Consider the following 20985-nt stretch of genomic DNA (forward strand, 5'->3'; position numbering starts at 1 on the left):
CACCACACTTTCTTCTTATATCAGAATTTGGTTATTGAAATTAATTAAATAATATTTTTTTTAAAAAGTAATTTGAACATTCGTATTGATTCATTAATAAGAAAAAAAAGAAAATTATACTCAAATTATAAATCAATTTAGATATAATAATAAATAATTTCAACCTCGACTGGAAATTATGTTTTCACACATTTCACTTGATAATTACTGGTAAAATTCATTTCATTTTTTCTAAATTTTAATTAATAATAATATTAAAAATGCGTTAAATTAATGAATTTTTAATAAACATGTTGTGATTTTAATTATCAAAATACATAAAATTTTAAAAAATTATTAAAATATAACTTAAATTTTATAAACTTATTATTATTTTAAGTCGATTTATTTATTTTGATAATTTATTTTATTTTATTTATTTTAAAAAATAACTTTTGAAATAATTATTAATAAAAATAATTAAATTAATATTCTGAAATACATTTAAATTTAAAAAGTATAAGATAAATATGTTTAGATATTATAGGGAAGAGTAAAGAGAACGTCGTGATGTGTTAAAGAATATCTAAATTTTTTTATAAAAAAAATACAAGAAAAGAACGTGGTATAATATAGATGAAAATTTATTTTTTGCTGATTAAATTTCTTTTATAGTTAAAATATCGCATTACTTCTTAAAAATAATTTTGAATACTAAATTATTAAAGTTTCTAGTAAAAAAAATACCACTTTAATAGAAAAACTCAAATAAATAGTTTCAACGACATTTTTTTATTAATTAAACATACTTTAGTCATTGATACTGGAATCATACTTTCTAAAATTCAAAATTTCCATATATAAAAATTCTCTTATGCCAAACCTTCTTAAAATTAGTAGAAGAATAAATAAAGAGAAGTGAAAATGAAAATGATAAAAAAAAAAGGGAAGAAATAGAAAGAAAAAAAAACTAAAACAAATTTAAGTGTGCATATATCTTAGTTTTTCTTCTAAGGTTTAACTCAATCACTCATGAAAAGCAAGTGCATTAGATTCTTCAACTCAATTATTTCAACTTTGATCCTTCCAAAAATTAAATGTTTATGTTGGGACTTTAGAAGATCATATTTTCTCATTACCATCATAGTTATTAAGACACATTTTTTAAACTCATTGATTTAAGAACTAGATTTTTTAAATCTGACATGTAACATAGATAAGTTATTTTAACAAGTGACTTGGTTTATCTCTAGATTGATGATGGAGAATGAAAAAAAAGAGAATGGAATGGAATATCACTTTATTATTTGGATGTTTTACAATCAAACAAAATAAATTTTTCATTCTCTTACTAGTAAAAAAGAAAGTTATATGTAATTTTTAATAACTTTTAATTTTTCATTCTATCTTTATTTTAAATATATTATCCTTACGAGAATAATATTTACAAAGATAAAATAACTAGTTTATAATATATTTGTTCATCGAGTATTAGGAAAATAAAATAAAATTAAAGTTAAACAATAAAATTCAATATAATCGTTAATTAAACCGATATACTTTTTAAATAAAGTTGATTAGAAGATTTTTCCTTTTTAAGAAACCTCCAACGTATATGGTAATTAGATGTTGATCCATTTCAAATTTCTCTCAAAGCATCAAAATAAAAAGAATCTTTTGAGAATAGTTAAATTATCGTAAAACTAACAAAACTAGCACAAGGTTATCACTAATCAAGGTTTTTCGTCACTAATTTTAGTTGTTATTAATTTATAAGAAAACTTTTTCGTGATAGTTTTGGTTGTTGAATTTATAACTACGGTTTGTTTGCATAAAATCTTAAAGAATTTGAATATATTTTGTGTTGGCTTCTTTGTCTATAAACAATAAGCAATGTTCTTACAAAAGGGATTGATAACTCTCTTCAAGTTAAGTATGCAAACTTCTTTGACTGACCTCTTGAATTTGGCTCTCTAGGTTGGGTTACCGGCTTCTCCCCTAGATTAGGCTATTGACTTTTCTTTTCGGATTGGGCTCTCTAGGTTGGGCTCTCGACTTCTCCTCTTGAATTGGGCTTTCTAGGTTGGGCTATCGGCTTCTCCTCTCGTTGTCCTCTCACGTCTAGGTGTGTGTACTTGTAAGATGCTCTGATGCTAAAGTCAGAAGTAATTCATATAATTATCAGATAAAATTCACTCTACTTACCTGTTAGACTGATGTTCTATTTATAATGTCTTCTTATTGGGCTTAAAACTTATTTGGGCCTTTCCTTTTGCTCCCAATATCATTTTAAACACACTTATTAATTAGGACGTTATTAATTAGAACCTTATTAAACTGGGTCTTGGTAAAATATATATATATATATATATTTATTTTAGCTAAATCTTTCAGTACATTATTTCGGTTATACCTCTTGGTCCTAACATTACAGTCAACAAATTGTAAAAAATATATGAAAGAAGATTAATATATATTTATACTAATAAAAATAAAAATAATTATTATCACTTCAAAAACCTATTAATACATACTATTAGAAAAGACCTATAGCTTTCAAACCTTCCTCTTCCGAGTTTTTTAGGTTTATTACATCTTGATTGCTCTTCTCGTGATTCTATATTTATGTTCCAAAAGTATTTAATTTTTAATTTTTTAATCTTATAAAATTAATTTTAGTGCCAAATATGCAAAACGGTTTTGGATAAAAACTCATAAATTCTAATGCAATGGTTAGCTATAGATTTGAAAAATGTTATTTTGTTTTTATATTATTGGTAAGTTTTAATTTTCCATATAAAAATAGTTAAATAAAATTGGTCTCATGCTACCAAACAGGAACAAGAGGTAAATTCCAATGGAATAAACTCGTTTTATTCTTTCTTATCTTCTATTAAACTAAATCTAATTTTTTCTAAAAAGTGAGATTAGCTAAAAAAAGAGAGAATACAAACATTGTTTTAAGAAAAAAATATAGAAAAATAGTAATTACATAAAGTCAAATAATTAATTAACTAAAGTTTATATGTTTAAAACTTAATTTAAAAATTAATACTCATCGTTCAAAATTATCTAACCCACAACTTTTAGAAAGCATGTTCACTTTTTAACTTAATCTTTATACATATGTATAACATATTTTTAATTTGATGTATACATAAATTAACAAAATTATCGAATTCGCAACTTTAAAAAACATATTTACTTTTTAGGTTAATCTCTCTCTATATAACATATTTATTATCTAATCCACAACTTTTAAAAAAACATGTTACTTTTTAACTTAATCTTTAGATATATAACATATTTTTAATTTGATGTATACATAAATTAAAAATGATATTCTTCTTCTACAATCTTCATATCATTTGTATATTTTGGTGTCGACATCTAACACATTTTTGTCTCTCGAATTTTAATTGTATTGAAAATATCTTGACATAATTAATATATTTGTAAAGATTTGTTGGATCTCGTAGTTATTAATTTAAATAAACATAAATATCACGATTAATATTTCAACTAATTTAACATTACATAAACAAAAAATTATAATTAAGAATCATTTATGTATTTGTGTGGTGGAGTCTAACTAATGTTGATCCACAATTCGTTATCGTGCTGTTAGTCTCTGAATTCTTCAAAGCTCTTCCTCTTCCACGCACGTGTTCCGTCGGTCAATGGGGTACCTGCGATTGCACTCCGACGCTTAAGTTAATGTAAGTGATGGTCTGTTCTCTTAAGATATGAAAAACGTATATTTTTCTCATTCAGAAGTCTCTTTTATAGATTGACTCGAGCCTTCACTCGTGTAGACCAAATAACCAGTTTGCCAAGACATGTGTAGTGGTCATCGGGTTGTGTGTAGTGACTTTCTGATATTGCGAAAATGCGTTTCGAAAATGTATCTTTAACTCATTTAATGTTAGTTATAACTGTTTTCTTGTCATGTATTTATTACGTTGTATTATTAATTCATGTGTTCAGTTGTTCGGGGTCCGACCGGTATTTACTACTTTAAATTATTAATATTATTAATATGCCCTCTAACTAAGTAGTTGGGGACTACTCCTAAGTCAAATACTTGTTATATACTATTTCGGTGTTAGAGTATATATATATATATGTATACGTATATGATTTAATAAGTTCTACTACATAGAATACATAATGAATTTAATCTTAAAATAATTAATGTATTAAATCTGGAAGAATAATTAGTTCTTGACATGTGCTTGAAAATGGCTTGGTTGGTTGGGTCGTCCAAAACATTATTAATGAACGCTGACATCAGATAATTCATAATTATCTCCGAGGGGTATTTATGGAATTAGAAATACGAGGAAGGGCAATTCTGGTAATCTATGTGGGAATAAAATCCCTGCCTGGTCACCATGTCATTATCACGCAGATTTGTAAATGCCACTTCAGTTTTTCTTTTTTCTTTTTTCTTTTCTTCGTTTCTCTCTTTTCTGTGTTGCAATACCTCAAATTTGGACACACAAAAAGGTAAGAAACACAAAGAAAGAAAGATCCACGTGAGACAAAAAAAAAAATGATTCATTTTCAGAATCAGAAGAACCCCTTATACACAAAAATTTGCACTCTTCAGTATTGAGCAATAGGGATAAAAAAAGAGACACAAAAAAACAGTGGTTGGTTAAGTTTTTTCCATCACTACGCTGGTCAACAAAGGTTGCTTTTTTTGGACCCTTTTCCAACATCCTTGGAACATGGTGTTTTTTTTTTTTTTTTTTCTATTCTCAGCTTCTCTCCTCAGCAATGGAAACTGAGAAGGGGGAGACACTGTTGGTGGGAAATGCATTAGTGTTAGTGCCATAAACAGAAAAGAAAAGAAAAGGAAAAGAAAACGAGAGTGCAACAAGAAAGAAAGAGAAAGACAAATTAGGGCTAGTAGTGATTAGGGTAGGAGACTAATGTGTTAATAATTATTTTTGTGTTTTTTTTATTATTGTGAAGCTCATGGGAGACGAGCGTATCAAGGGAAATCCTAAAAATTCGATCTTTTCTTATCTGTTAATATTAATAAAAAAGTGGCAACAGAGAAAAGTAGCATAAAAAGGGCATAAAATAAAAAGCAGCAGTGTGTAGACTAGAGTGAGAGACAGAGTTGGACCAACAAAACTTGGTTTCTATGGTTCATTGTACAGCCACCCTTTCTTTCCTGTTACAGGTAAACAAAACGTAAGCATTATTAGTATTTCTTTCTTTCTACAAAACCCCATTACTGCTATCTATGTCTCTCTTTCATTGGTTTGTGTGTGTTTGTGTTTTGGGGTCAGTGTCCCTGTTTGGAATATTATATGCAAGAGGGAGTGTGAACCAGTTTCACGCCTACATAGCATGATTATTGGTTAGAGTTCTCTTGTGTTTTTTAATGTGATCCTCAGCACTAGTGTGAGACAAGGCCAAGTGTTTGGGTGTAGGTGGGGAGAGAGAGAGGGGGTGAGGGAGGTGGTGGCTCTTAGGAATTTGAGCTGTTTTTCCATCTTTTGAGACCCGTGCTTGTTTCTGAGCTTGGAAAGTTTTCTTCTTTTAATTCTGGGTTTTGTTTCTCTTTCCATGTTTCTTTTTGTCTTGGTGGTTTTGGAAGTGAGTATTGCTTGTTAGGAGAGAGAAAGAGAGGCAATTGGTCAATCCTTCATCATGCTTGGTGTGTTTGTGCTTGCCCTTTCTGATGTTTTGGATCACGAAAAACAATGCTGTAATGATACTTTTACATGGAGTTTTGTTCTGTGACCCCTTTTTCTTTTCTAGCACCACCAGAGAAAAGTGTCTGTAATTTTATTACAGCTTTAAAGAAAGTTAACATTCCTATGTGAGCACTAACTGTATAAATTTCTCTTGTTGGGGCTTTTCTAAATATAGATATGAAGGGGGCAGAAGGGAAGCAAGGGAAATAATACAGCATAGAAGCTCAGGAAAACTAGGCAGAGTGTGAATTTCTTGCTGATGGGTCTTAGTTTGAAGATGCAGAGCCACCATCCTGTCGCTTTGAGGTTGTATGATCAAATGGGGTCTAAAAGAAAGTACACTTTCATTCAGGCTCATAGAGCTTGGCTTCCAAAGTTCTTGCTGCTATGGATCCTGCTAATGGCTTTGATCAGTTGGTGCATCTTTAGCAAAATGGATGATGACACTAAAGTCAGAAGGAAGGAGGTGTTGGGTAGCCTCTGTGATCAAAGGGCAAGAATGCTACAAGATCAGTTTAGTGTTAGTGTTAACCATGTCCATGCCCTTGCCATCCTCGTTTCAACCTTCCATTACTACAGATACCCTTCTGCCATTGACCAGGTTAGTGCTTATTCTTCCCCTCTAGTTGTTTATTTGACACTAGGTAAGCATGATAATTTGTGTAATGGTTTGAAAGAAATGAAAGACTATTTGGGATTTTCATTCTTCTACATATAGTTCAAATTGTGTAAGTAACTCCATCCACTTGCAGACGTCTTGACTATTTTTCATTGTTCATTGTCAAATAGGAAACCTTTGCCGAGTATACAGCCCGGACAGCATTTGAACGGCCATTACTGAGTGGTGTGGCATATGCACAAAGAGTTGTTAAATCTGAGAGGGAGAAATTTGAGAAAGAACATGGATGGGTTATAAAGACAATGGAAGAAAAGTCTTCACTGGTTAGAGATGAGTATGCCCCGGTGATATTTGCACAAGAAACTGTCTCATATCTTGAGTCTCTTGATATGATGTCTGGAGAGGTAGATTACAACTCTGTTGAACATCTACTTTATCTTGTCCTATTCCCATTTCAAAATTTGTTTTTTGCATGGTTCAGGAGGATCGAGAGAACATTTTAAGGGCTAGAGCCACTGGGAAAGCAGTTCTGACGAGCCCTTTCAGGCTGTGGGGTTCTCACCATCTTGGTGTGGTTTTAACATTTCCTGTGTACAAGTCCAAGCTCCCTCAGAAGACAACAGTGGAAGAACGCATCGAAGCAACTGCAGGGTGGGCTCTAGTTTCACTTCTACTTTGTTTTTCAAGTTTGCTTTTGTGATATTATTCTTGGCTATTCTTTGAGTCAGATGGCATAGTATATAGCTTTAGTTGTTTTTGCATGTGTTGTTTTCATAGCCTAAATAATGATGACAACAGTGGTGCCAAGTGCCAATGGTCTAATTTCTCCACCACAAATCTGTAATTGTATAAAATGTTATCATATCCGAAAGCCTGTGCTGCTTCCTTTTCCATTGGATCTCAAGTCATGCTAATTATGAAATTGTTCCTTTTGTTTTTGTATTTTCATGGACTTAATTTGAATTCAGTTCTGTATGTAACTCCCTGGCTCAATCTTGTGGCTTTACGATTAATGTAAACTAGTAGTGTTCCAATTTATTGAATGAATTTCTAATGAACATCAGATACGTTGGAGGATCCTTTGATGTTGAGTCCCTTGTTGAGAATTTACTTGGGCAACTTGCTGGTAACCAAGCAATTTTGGTGAATGTATATGATATCACAAACTATACTAATCCACTAATAATGTATGGCAAGCCCTATGAAGAAGGTGATGTGTCTCTTGCCCATGAAAGCAAGCTTGATTTTGGAGACCCTTATAGGAAACATCAAATGATATGTAGGTAGGTGCATCTGGTTGCTTTCCTTTTTTTTCAGTCAGGAGCTTCAATATTTTCCCTTCTCAAGAATAGTTTATCATCAAATTTTGAATAGGTACCATCAGAAGGCACCTACAAATTGGATAGCTGTTACCACTGCATTTCTATTTTTTGTGATTCTTATATTAGTGGGTTACATTTTATACGGTGCTGGAAATCATATTGTCAAAGTCGAAGATGATTTCCATGAAATGCAGGAACTGAAAGTTCGAGCGGAATCAGCCCATGTTGCCAAGTCCCAGGTAATTTTCCTTACATATTGTTATCATGGTTTGTTGTTTTAAGGATTACTCTCTGATCACAGTAACTTTTAAATTTCAGTTTCTAGCTACGGTCTCTCATGAAATTAGAACACCCATGAATGGTATCTTAGGTAAATTTGCCTCTATCTTATTAACAAAATTTGATATATGCTTTCATAACATGCATTTTTCCATTGATGATGACGCCATTTAACTCCAAATTACTGTAGGAATGCTTGCTCTGCTTCTAGATACAGAATTGAGTTCAACCCAACGGGATTATGCTCAGACTGCTCAAGCATGCGGAAAGGCACTGATAACACTAATAAATGAGGTGCTGGACAGAGCTAAAATTGAAGCTGGCAAGTTAGAGCTGGAGGCTGTTCCATTTGATCTTCGTTCCATACTCGATGATGTTCTTTCCCTTTTTTCTGAGAAATCTAGACACAAAGGTTTAGAGGTATGCTTAATTGTTGATTAACCTACTACAAATAGCATAAGATTGTTTTTCTTTTTCTAAGTTATAAAATTTCACCATTTTTTCTTTTTTACTGATGAACTTATGTTGTTCTTTCATCTCTTCCTCACCTTTTTTGGGGTGTTATGCCATTGGATGTTCATGTTCTTGATGCTCATGCTGATCCTCAACCCGAACTTTGATTGTGGAAGTAAAGCTGGCTGTCTTTGTTTCTGATAAAGTACCGGATATTGTCATGGGAGATCCCGGAAGATTCAGACAAATAATAACAAATCTTGTAGGCAACTCTGTTAAAGTAAGTGGAATTTCGAAGTTTATCTGTCTGATGTTATTTGCATTTGGAAATGTCATTTTGACTGTTTCAGTTTTCTTACTTTTAGATTTAGCCTTTTCTTTTCTTCTTCCCCCCACTTTTTGCTGGCTAGTGTGGAAGAGGGCAATGGTTTTAGTGCTCAAATCCTTCATATTCATTTTGTCCATTGCATTCATGTAATTTGCACGTCTTGCAGTTCACTGAACATGGACATATATTTGTCAAAGTCCATCTAGGGGACAATAGAAAGCCCACACTGAATGGAAAACATACAAATGGAGAATCAGATGAAGTTTTCCATATATCTGATGATTATCATTTCAAAACCTTAAGTGGACGTGAAGCAGCTGACGAACGGAATAGCTGGGATAATTTTAAGCACCTAATTGCTGATGAAAAATCTTGCCTTGATTCTTCAAGAGAAACGGTGGCTACTAGTGAAACTTCTGAGCAAGTCACCTTGAGGGTGTGTGTGGAAGACACAGGAATTGGAATTCCTTTTTCAGCACAGGATAGGATATTTATGCCTTTTGTGCAGGCTGACAGCTCAACTTCACGAAATTATGGGGGAACTGGTATTGGCTTGAGTATCAGCAAATGTCTGGTTGAACTAATGGGTGGTAAGATAAACTTCATAAGCCGACCCCAGATTGGTAGCACTTTCTCTTTTACAGCAGTTTGTGGAACCTTTAAGAAAAGTTCGGTTAGTGACATGAAGAAAAGTTTGGAAGATCTTCCTTCAAGTTTTAGAGGGCTGAAAGTCATTGTCATTGATGGAAAACCTGTTAGAGCTGCTGTGACTAGATACCATTTGAAGAGACTAGGTATACTAGTTAAAGTTGAAAATAGCATCAGTAAGGCTGTTGCTTTATGTGGTAAAAGTGATTCTTTGAACTCAGGGTAAGTTCTATTTTTCCTTCTCTATTTTGATTTTTTGTTTGGATAAAATTAGAGTTAATTATGAAGAAACTGAAAGTGATAAAAGAACTACAGTGGTATCAACCTTTTGATATTGTCATAACACATGCTTGTGGTTTTAAAAAAGCCCTTTAAACTGACTATGCAAGTTTATACATATTTTGCAGTTTTATCCGGGTGTTATTGTTGGGAAGTCTCACATGGCTTACCTCAATTCTTGGGTGTGCCTTATATAAAGCAACTTTGTTTAATGCCAATTGATTTTAAGATGCAATTTGACAGTGATGTCGTGCTATGGCCCCGTTTTTTGTTTGATAATGTATTGGCATAGTCATAATTCAAATGCTAAGTTTCAGTATGGATATTTTTCAAATGTCTATTGGTTGTGTTTCAGTTGTTTTCAATTTGAAATCAATTCGTGACGACATATTTCTTGCTTGTGTCTATTACTTGTAGTTTTTCATTCTTGTGGCTTTTATTATTCTTGTAAGTTATATTGTGAAATTGCTTGTGACTGTTTCTTTTACTACATTTTGAGAAGATGTGCTATTACAATGTTTTTTTGTTCAAGTTGCTTGGTTCAGTTCATTCACTAATGAAACTACTTGGATGTGGCAGAACGTTCCTGCCAGATATTATCATGGTTGAGAAAGACACATGGATATCGGGCGAGGATGGGATTTTCAATGTATGGAAACAGAATGGTCACATGTTTAAGAGGCCTAAAATGATCCTTCTGGCAACCAATATTAGTAAAACTGAATTTGATAAAGCTAAGGCCATGGGTTTCAGTGATACTGTGATCATGAAGCCTCTGAGAGCTAGTATGGTGGCTGCTTGTCTTCAGCAAGTTTTGGGGATGGGGAAGAAGAGGCAGCTAGGGAAAGACATGCCTAATGGTTCTGCTTTTCTACAAAGCCTTCTCTATGGAAAGAAAATCTTGGTGGTTGATGACAATGGAGTAAACCGAAGGGTTGCTGCAGGTGCTCTGAAAAAGTTTGGAGCTGATGTGAAATGTGCTGAAAGTGGCAAAGCCGCACTTGAAATGCTGCAATTGCCTCACAATTTTGATGCTTGCTTCATGGACATTCAAATGCCAGAAATGGACGGGTATGCATATTTATATCGACTGTTATTATCGCTTCTTTTCCTGCTTTATTACACATGTTAGAGTTATTTATACTTAAGTACTTAGGAAAATGTAGATTCATGTAAATGCATTTAGTGTTCATGGTACTATTGTCCAGGAAGTTACTCAATAGCATTTCATGTTTGTTACATCCTTAAGATCTATTAGATATAAGAGTTTTGTTACATATTATGGCAATGTAAAAACCTCAATTTTCTCTATATCTTGGTTTGTTCAAACATGTTCTAATTCATGGAAACAAATAACTGTGTTTACACATTCTGCAGATTTCAAGCAACAAGCCAAATTCGGATGATGGAGAGCAAGGCAAATGAGGAGATGAAGAATGGGAGTGAGTGGCATGTGCCTATATTGGCCATGACAGCTGATGTGATCCATGCTACATATGATGAGTGCTTGAAACGAGGCATGGATGGATATGTCTCAAAGCCATTTGAGGAAGAGAATCTGTATCAGGAAGTTGCAAAGTTTTTCAAATCAAAGACCATCTCAGACTCATCACAATCTGCTTCTTACTTGGCAACCAACTAGAACATTGGAGACAACACATTCTAGTACGATTGCTTCTACCATGTTGCATGTAACTTGTTCTTATGCTTAGATGCATAGAGTAGCACTTGTTTTTCCAACATATTTGAGTTCATTGATGAGGGATCATACTAACAGCTGCAGTTTGGTATTGTTAGAGTAAATGTATACCACGCCACACCCCCCAACTGTGTACAGATTATGGGTAGGGTTCGAGTGAAATTATGTAAATTCAATGTTTTTTCCTTATATTATTACTTCCCCACCCATCATTTACAAGGCTTTTTAAAGCAATAGCTTTTTATGTAAATGTGTCATGTAATAGATTTGGTCACTAATATTTAAAAGTGTGTGCTTATGTTTAGTGCAGAACATCTTTGGTGCATGGAGAAAGGCCAAAAAGACAGTTTTGTTTGTTAAACAAATCATTATTTATTTATATGAAGTTGAAGTTGAAGTAATTATTCACTTACATATAGTTTGTTTGACATTGTTTATGAGAATCTGAACTAACTTTTTACAGGTTCAAATTTCAGTTTCAAAATCTTGCAAATTTACATTAGTTAGTATGATTATTTGGACTTCTCTTTTCATTGTGATGTTTTAGCAGATATTTGGCAAACAATTGAGTAATGCACAACTGCTATGGTTAGGTACAACAGTTTTTCATTTTCTTCTCTAATTGCAAATTCTGGTGCAAATGCACCTGATTGAGGAAGATGGTACTAAAGTCAAATGTTCAATAATAATTGAAATATATATAACATGCAAACATGTTTCTTTTGCTGAATTTTAAAAGTATGACATAAGTACACATTAGTGGGTTAGGAAGTGCTGGAATGTCGTATAGAAAAACAGCAATTTTAAGAACAGAAGACCAAAACAAAGTTATACAAGAAAGTTTGTTGGCAGTTATTGACCTTCATTCTTGTATTCATTATTTAATATCAGCAACTTAAAGAAGGAAACAGAGAAAGAGAAAGTAAAGTCAATTTTCAGTTACCATTTCTGGTCCAAATGCAAGTTTCTCAACCTGATATTTTATCTGTAAACTCTTCTTTTAGATGAAATTTGAAGTCAAATTTTCATCTATTTTCAAGCCTTTATTTTATTGGACAAAGTCTTCCAATAAGTATTAGTTACAATAACGAAGATTAGTTTATTATATATATATATATACCGATATGGTCTGCACACCAAGACTTCAGTCTGGAAGGCCGACATGTCAACTGATTAATAACCCAGTATTTGTTAATAATCTTTTATTAGGCTCATTAACAACAATGAATTTACAATAATTATATAAATTAGCACAAATTCCAAAGGATCATGTACGTAACCATCTAATCCTAAATACCAAGTGTCGAAGTATAACTTGAGCGTCAGAGTACTTTTTGTAGGTACCATCCGAATTCGGAGAAAGCGAGAAGGAGTGAAAGAGTAAGAAGGTGAGAGTTCATTTGAGAAGGAGAGAGGTGTAGACCGACCAACTGAAGAGTGTCTGAATCGTTCTTTTGATTCTAATCCGTTTGAGAAATATATATATATATATATATATATATATATATATATATATATATATATATATATATATATATATATATATGGTTACAGAATAAAAAAGAAAGATAATGAACATTACCTAACATCACATTGATTCTCCCACATTGGGACACCATCTTTTAGTTGCTTTTAGCCGCCACTAATTTGGCTTAATTACCAACATATCATTGACTTAAAAGTGTGATCACAAAATGGGGAACCAAAATGGAAAATGCACCAATTTAGGTCAACTTTCATAACATCAAAATTAAACATGTTTGGTTGATTCCACAACTTCTCTTCATCACCCTTTTCCATTTTATTCCTAAAATTCACAGAACTATTATATTTTTTTTTATATGAATAAAATATGTTCATGATTGAATCCTCTCCCCCTTTGACTTTCTTGACTTACCCTCCCTAACACACTGATATTTTGGCCTTTAAATACTGAGATTATAGATAGATGGATTTTCCTTGTGACTTCTTATGTGAGGGTTTTTGCTTTATCTTTGTTTTGTCTTCAGTCCATCACCATGGTTTTTGGATGGTGCTGCTCTGTGTGTCTCTTATTTGTCTTGGTGGGTTTGAGAGTAGAGGAAGCCAATGCTCAGTTTTATAGAAAAGTTGGAACAAAACACTTACCTTACTGGTCAATAGTGGTGGATCAATCAGGGCATGGAAACTTCACTACAATACAATCTGCCATTGATTCAGTCCCTTCTCACAACATGTATTGGGTTTCCATCAAGGTCAAGGCTGGTACCTATAGGTAAAACTATAATATTCTCATATGCACAAGTTTATCAACCATTCATGTTATATGTTCAAGATGTTCAAGTTATAACCAAACATGTTATAAGCTACATTTTATTTTTTGGTTTTGATGGTATTCAATTTGGTTTCTTCAAGAGTATATGAAATATATCATGTGGTATTAGGTTATTATTGGAGGTCTTACATCGATTAGAGATAAAAACATTTGATAATATATAACTGAATGTAAACTTCATCTTAAAAATCGGTTTTATATGATTGAGTTAGGTTTAAAGTTTACTTCGTAATATGGTATAACCATTTAGAGTCTATTCCTAGCGAGAGTTTGTTGGACTTATCAAATCAGCCGCTAACAGACCAGTCTTAACATGAGAGATGTGTGTTGGAGACTCCCATCGATTAGATATAAGGACATTTTATAATATATAAGTGAGTGTCAGTCTCGACATGAGAGATGTGTGTTGAAGATGTCACATCAATTAAATATAAAGACATTTTATAATATATAAATAAGTACAAAACTCACGTAAAAAATCTGTTTTATAATATTAAGTTACACTTAGGGTTTAGGGTTTACTTCTGAATAATTATAAATTTTCTAACAATAAAATGGATAAACAACACTCATATGGTATAAAAAATTAACAAATTGATGCATATTATCAATGTTATACTGTTAGTATAATACACCATACTATGTATTGGATTAGTACATGAATTGTTTTGTAGTGTAATTAGGGTATGATGATGATATAATTAATAATTTTGTTGATTTTGAATGATTTTATCTTGTTTATGTTCAGAGAAAAAGTGAAGATTCCTTATGATAAGCCTTACATCATATTAAAAGGGGAGGGAAAGAGAAGAACTTTTGTTGAGTGGGATGACCATGATAATACCTCACAGAGTCCTACGTTTGCAGCCATGGCTGACAATATTGTTGTCAAATCCATGAGCTTTAGGGTAAGAATGTTCCATCTACTGTTTCTTTTCAAACCTTTCTGTTTCCCACTTTTAGGTCAAATTAATGTTGTTCTTTATTTTTATTTTTCTTAATTTACTATAAAAAAAATTATTAAATAAAAATTAATTTTAGAAAAATAATAATTAATCCTTATATTAAGTAAATTAAATATTATTTTAAAAATTAAAAAAAAATATTAATATAAATTAGTTTATATTATTGTTAATAAAATTTATAAATTAGTTTATAAATCGGTAACAAATTAGACACTGAAATTTTAGCAATCAATTTTAGAATCTAAATAATTAGTAGTTAAAATCTTAATAATTAACTAGAGTTACTAATCTAGAAACTAATTTATAAATTTTATGAATAATAAAAACTACTTTAGATACCAATAATTTTTTTATTTTTTAAAATAATATCTAATTTAGTTAATATAGTGACTAATTATTTTTTGTCTCTAAAGTTAATTTTTTTTAGTTATTTTCTTGTAGTGATGAAATTATTCCTTTACCTTTAAATTTTTGATTTAGTTATTTATGATTTTTTAAAATATATTTCCTATTTAAGCCATGATAGCCAAATATTTGACAATGAATTTGCTCAATTCATATTATATTCCAGAAATACATATTAGGAATTAAATAGTCTATTAAATAATATGATTTTTGCTTACTTTAATTAGGTCAATGAAGCAATAATGTTATGAATTGAAAATCCTACCTTTTATTTTTTCAAGAAGGAAAAAAATACTTTCTTTTACTTATTATTAAAAACTGATGGTATATCTATTTTTCTTTTAGAAAAAAATAAATCTTTAGTTATATTATAAAGTAAAAAATTGAATTGAATATTGAAATTTAAATATTAATATTAATGTTGTATTTTCACAAATTAAAACATTAATATATCGATTTGAAAATCCATAAACTAAAATATTGACAAAAAAAATATAAGAACTAAAAATAAACTTTCCCTTTATTTTATATTATGCTCTTACGCAGAATTTACAAATGGAACTTTTCCTTCTTTTTTTCTTTTCTTTTTTCACATTTTTCAATAATTTTGTTCTATTCTCTTCCTTAAAAGTGCAATCCACGTACACAGTTAGTAAAATATTTTCTCTCAACAATTTCAAGTATATTTTTTTTTCTTTCTTTGTTGTCTTTTTATGACTAATTAAATTACATTTTTAAAATGTTATTCATTAAAATAATTTTGTATCACACTTTAAATTATTGATTATAAATTTACAATAGATTTACGTATTTGAAACTTCAATTAAAAAATTATATAGGATTAAAATACTAATTACGTATAATTAATAATCCTAATTTTCTTGCATAGTCCCATCACATATTTGTGTGTTTCCTACTCACTTTTCACGTTGAAAATTGAGAAAAAATAATTATTTGACCAAGTTTTTTATTATTAGTCTCAAGTATTTTCTGGAATTCAAACCATTGCTGATTTCTACAAAGTTATTACTCCCATTGAATATTTTCGGTTGAACATTTTTCCAACAAAAAAATAATAATTATCACTTAGAATATGGTAGTTCCAATCTTATAAATTTTTATTCCATTTACAATTTTACAAACATTAAATGATGAAAATAATTATATAATATATTTTTTTTCTGGTCAAAAGGGAAGGGGCACAAGTTAATATAATTCTAAAAATTAATTTTATAAAAAATAATAATTAGTTGTTATATTGATTAGTTTCTATTATCTGTATAATTAGCTATCAAGATTTTAATCATAATATTTAATTTAGTTAATATAATAATTTTTTTTTTCTTTTATTGAATGATGTTCTTGTAGTGGATATATATAAACAAACTTAATCATAAAATTTAATTAAAATCTTTAATTGATTAATTAGTGTATTTAATGAGATGAATTAGAAATTATTATTATTTTGTACATATTAAATTGTTTCATTATAATTGTAAATAATAATTATAATTTATATACCGTTAAGGATTCAATTTATAATATCATTGAATATATATATCTTTCAAATAAAATAATAAAATAATAAAATCAAATAATACTTCAATTATGTCTTAATTTTAATTTTTAAGATTAAAAAAGGTTGATAAATTAAGTGTAGTGGACTGAAAATATCAAGTTTTCCCACTAATTATTGCACTAAATATAACCTTCTTCTTCTGAGTTAGTTTTAAAGTTATATCAAATATAAATTCAAATTATGAAAATCATCATAAATAATATTGTTGTTTTATTATCAGTAAATAATAAATACAGGTAATACAAGTATTTGAGGATGTTCTAATACATGTATGAAACATATACCACTTCACACATAACTTCTTAATCTCTTTCTAGATTTTGTTTGGAAGTAAAAAAAATTGTGTTTAGTTTTGCAAAATAAGATTAAGTTGTGATAATTTTGTTGAACTTTGTGTATGTGGAAAAGAATTCATACAACAACCCAATAAATAGTAAAGCCAAGGTGCCTGCTGTGGCTGCAATGGTGAGTGGAGACAAGTCTTACTTTTTCAGAGTTGGTTTCTTCGGTTTGCAAGACACTTTATGGGACGACACAGGAAGACATTACTACAACCTTTGTACCATTCAAGGTGCCATTGATTTTATCTTTGGTGCAGCACAATCACTATTTGAGGTACCAATAATAATAACTTTTACTTTTAATTTCTATTAACAAGTTAATTAATTTTAACTTAGTTTCATAAAATCGATTCAGACGGTAAAATTTGTATTTACTTGTATATTAGGGTTTATGGTAGATTTGTATCTACTTTATCTATAATCGAGGTAGATTTTCAAGATTCAAGTTTGTATTTACTTATATATTATAAAATGTCTTTATCTATAATCGAGGTAGATTTTTGATCTCGTCAAATTACAAATTGGAAGACTTAGATGCTTTCTTTCTCCTTTTCTCTCCTTTAAAAATCATCCCTCTCTTAAATAGTGTTTAATTCAGCTTATATACTAACTTACTCAAATATCTCAACATGATATACCTAGTCTTTGTTCCGAGTTAAACAACTACTTTTATTTGATAATAGGTCAGTCAATTGATTGACCTATCCGAACACCACAATTTTCAAAGACTCAAATTTATAACAACTTTAGTTTTCTTTCTCAAATTTGATAGAAAAATAGTTTGATGTATGAATCATTTTGATAAATATACTTTTATTTGATAATAAGTCGGTCTATTGATTGACCTATCCGGACAACACAATTTTCGAGACTCAAATTTGGAATAATTCTAGTTTTTTTTTTTTTTCAAATTTGATAGAAAAATGGTTTTATGTATGAGTGATTTTGATAAATATGTATTGATTTTGTTGGTAGAGGTGTTCCATATCTGTGATTGGAGGGGCACTAGATCCTGGGTCACCAGGTTTCATCACAGCACAAGGGAGAACAAATTCAGAAGATGGAAATGGGTTTGTTTTCAAAGATTGCCATGTGTTTGGAAATGGTTCAACTTACTTGGGGAGGCCTTGGAGAAATCATGCTAGGGTTTTGTTTTACAAGACCAACATCTCCAACATTGTACAACCTTCTGGTTGGAATGCAGGAAAATTTGATCCATATCAGTATGTTTTGTTCCCTCTTTCTCAATTAATCACACATTCTTTACATTAACACAAGCTTAATTCATTCATGTTAATATATAAATATATGATTAGTATATGATTAAACAACTAATAATGTAAAAAAAATAAATTATCATAAAAAGTGATTTAAGCTATTAGGAAATCAACTTTTAAAGTGTATTTCAACTCTTATTAAGAAAGAGAACTTTAAACTTAACTCAACTTTATAAACCGGTTTATAAGGTGATATTTTTATTTTTTTATTTATATAATATAAAATATTTTTATTTTTAATCGATGTGAGATCTCTATCATAAACTAACTTTTAAACTAGTTAGGAGTACGAGTGTATTAATGAATTTCGTTGACGCTTAAAAAAAATATTACTCATTCACTTTATATAAAGATTGAAGTAAAAAATATTACTCATCCACTTTATATAAAGATTGAAGTAGTTTTTTTTTTATGTTTTTCATATTAATTTAATTTATTTTTGTGATAAAAAAAAAATGTAAAAAGTTGTTAGATCAATCATAATACTACAAAATGATATATTACTCTCTAACCTAACTAGTTAAAGAAAATTTGTAACACCAAAAAAATATATCAAACTTATATAAAAAGCTTTTATGTCTCTTATTTATCTCTTTCATAACAATGAATTTTCATTTCACACACATCTTGCAAAGTTTTGTGGTTGAACTTTCTTCTCTTCAAAACTGTTGTATAGAGTTTGTTAGTAGACAAACTAATGAAGCTTCTCAATCTTTTACAAGTCATCTAAATCTTTTGCTTGTGAACAAAACTTTGATTTTAATTAAATGTAGTTGAAACTTTGTGATCTAATATAAGGTTTTGGGTATAAAAAAATTGCAGGGGTGGCATAACATTTGCAGAGTATGGGAATTTTGGGCCAGGTTCTGACACTTCTGAAAGAGTGAGTTGGAGCAAGAAGTTGGACTTAGAAACAATTGAGAATATGACAAGCACCAAGTTCATAGACACTGATGGTTGGCTTCACAAACAACTATTTTAATGCAAACATCTAAACAAAATTACTAAACAAATATACAAAACTTGGTTAATTTAGGATTTATTTATAGAAAAACATTTCATTAGTATAATATGTTTTTCTTTAGTATGTTCTTAGAATTCTTTATGAATAGATATAATCTATTTATGTATCGTTTTTGTTAACATATGAGTTTTAGTCTAGTTCTTCCATATTTTTGTATTTACTTTTTTTTTAATAATATTTTTTCATGTGATGACAGATGATTGTTGTTACTTGATGTGTAGCCTAGTTCTGAGATGTCAAGTTGCATGGTGATGCCTAACATAAAAGCATTTTTATAAAAAAAATAAATATACAAAAGTCATAACATACTAAAAAAAATCACTAAATAGAAACCAATTTTAGAGACAAAAAACAATTAATCATTATATTAACTAAATTAAATATTATTTTAAAGACTAACAAAATTATTGGTATCTATAATAGTTTCTGTTATTTATAAAATTTATAAATTAATTTATAAATTGATATCTAATTAGTTATTAAGATTTTAGTTACTAATTACTTTAAATTCTAAAGTTGGTAGCTAAACTCTTAGTATCTAATTAAATACCAATTTATAAACTAGTTTATAAATTTTATTAACAATAAAAATTAATTTAGATACTAATAATTTTTTTAATCTCTAAAATAGTATCTAATTTAGTTAATATAGTAACTATTTATTTTTTTCTCTAAAAATTAGTTTTTATTTAATGATTTTATTGTAGTATTGATAACTTCATACTAGGAACAATTAATCAAATACTTTAAAATTATCAAATGATTTGCACAATCTTGTTACAATAGGTTCATTAACCTTTTTAATTCAATAATCAATGTAGTTTACCTTTTAGGTAGAGAATTAGTTTATATATACATGGTCTTATTAGTGTGATTGGATTTGTGTTTTTTATTTTGTCTCAAATCCATGACATATTTTTTCTAATAAAATGAAAATATTATTATTGATTAGTTCAATTTTGGTTTATTTGTATTTTTTTTCTTACTTCCTAAAGCAACCAGTTTTGATTTCGATTTCTACAAAAAAATTCTAAAATTGAAAATTAGTATTTTCTTTCACATTATTATGTAGTAATAATTATGTGTTTATGTGCTAAATAAAAAAAATGGCGCACACTAATCTTGAGATATAATGTTAACATGTAACATTTTAAAAAGTTTTAAATTAATAATTTATCTATAAAGACTTAAAAGTACTGATTTCAAAATTTTGAGAAATAAAAATTAAAGAAAATATTTCAGAGAGATTAAAACTAAATTTCATAATAATTAAAAGAATTTATTTTTCTATAAATGAAAAATATATAGGAATTTTCTTATAGAGATTAAAATCAAAATCATTAATTTTATAATAACTAAAAAGACATGTGTATGTGTAAAAAAAAATAATAGAAATGAACATTTTAGTTTTTACTTCTAAATCCCAAGTTGGTTTACGTTCAATCTTTCTTTCTCAATTGTAAAATAAACAATTATAAGTATTTTTTTCTGTCATTTTGGTTTATACACAAATACATAAAATCACTTATAACTATTCACTTATATCCTCCTTAGATAAATATATAATATCACTCCTAATAATATAACAAAAGTTATTTTAGTGATTAAAACACCATCCAAAAATTCAGTTATCGTATAATTAATTGAATGAACATTTATACACTAAAGTTGAAAACTAGAAGTCGAAATTATATTTTTCAAAAATTAGATTTTGATGATCCACCAAACGATCTTTCTCCACTCTAGTTCATTATTGAAAA

General features: G+C 29.3%; 2 protein-coding genes across 4 annotated transcripts; both read left to right on the forward strand.

Moving 5' to 3' along the window:
* Window positions 1-4723: 4723 nt before the first annotated feature.
* On the forward strand, window positions 4724-11721 carry LOC137806138 (histidine kinase 4-like). 3 transcript variants are annotated; one of them, XM_068606106.1, is made up of 12 exons: window positions 4724-5173; window positions 5869-6294; window positions 6483-6716; window positions 6794-6963; window positions 7377-7595; window positions 7687-7873; window positions 7953-8004; window positions 8104-8333; window positions 8548-8646; window positions 8861-9564; window positions 10201-10692; window positions 10999-11721. In XM_068606106.1, exons 2-12 carry the CDS (start codon window positions 5953-5955, stop codon window positions 11261-11263), a joined length of 2994 nt encoding a protein of 997 aa, XP_068462207.1. In that variant the 5' UTR covers window positions 4724-5173; window positions 5869-5952; the 3' UTR covers window positions 11264-11721. The 3 variants fall into 3 exon arrangements, with proteins under 3 accessions (XP_068462207.1, XP_068462208.1, XP_068462209.1); XM_068606107.1 differs by having other exon boundaries at window positions 5062-5184; XM_068606108.1 differs by lacking the exon at window positions 4724-5173 and adding an exon at window positions 5223-5704.
* A 1566-nt stretch (window positions 11722-13287) lies between these two features.
* Window positions 13288-19434, forward strand: LOC137805736 (probable pectinesterase 29). Its single transcript, XM_068605669.1, has 5 exons — window positions 13288-13574; window positions 14383-14542; window positions 16992-17198; window positions 17900-18147; window positions 19024-19434. Exons 1-5 carry the CDS (start codon window positions 13339-13341, stop codon window positions 19181-19183), a joined length of 1011 nt encoding a protein of 336 aa, XP_068461770.1. The 5' UTR covers window positions 13288-13338; the 3' UTR covers window positions 19184-19434.
* The last annotated feature ends 1551 nt before the right edge of the window (window positions 19435-20985 follow it).

This window comes from Phaseolus vulgaris, chromosome 3 (assembly GCF_000499845.2).
Source record: "Phaseolus vulgaris cultivar G19833 chromosome 3, P. vulgaris v2.0, whole genome shotgun sequence".
NCBI classification, from domain to species: Eukaryota; Viridiplantae; Streptophyta; class Magnoliopsida; order Fabales; family Fabaceae; genus Phaseolus; species Phaseolus vulgaris.

Excerpts from the sequence above, each read along its gene's own strand:
- LOC137805736 (XM_068605669.1), top strand. The coding sequence starts at position 13,339 with ATGGTTTTTGGATGGTGCTGCTCTGTGTGTCTCTTATTTGTCTTGGTG. Across the intron at positions 13,575-14,382 it reads GTCAAGGCTGGTACCTATAG|AGAAAAAGTGAAGATTCCTT; the intron begins GTAAAACTATAA and ends GTTTATGTTCAG. Across the intron at positions 14,543-16,991 it reads TCAAATCCATGAGCTTTAGG|AATTCATACAACAACCCAAT; the intron begins GTAAGAATGTTC and ends TATGTGGAAAAG.
- LOC137806138 (XM_068606106.1), top strand. The coding sequence starts at position 5,953 with ATGGGTCTTAGTTTGAAGATGCAGAGCCACCATCCTGTCGCTTTGAGG. Across the intron at positions 6,295-6,482 it reads ACCCTTCTGCCATTGACCAG|GAAACCTTTGCCGAGTATAC; the intron begins GTTAGTGCTTAT and ends ATTGTCAAATAG. Across the intron at positions 7,874-7,952 it reads CCCATGTTGCCAAGTCCCAG|TTTCTAGCTACGGTCTCTCA; the intron begins GTAATTTTCCTT and ends TTTAAATTTCAG.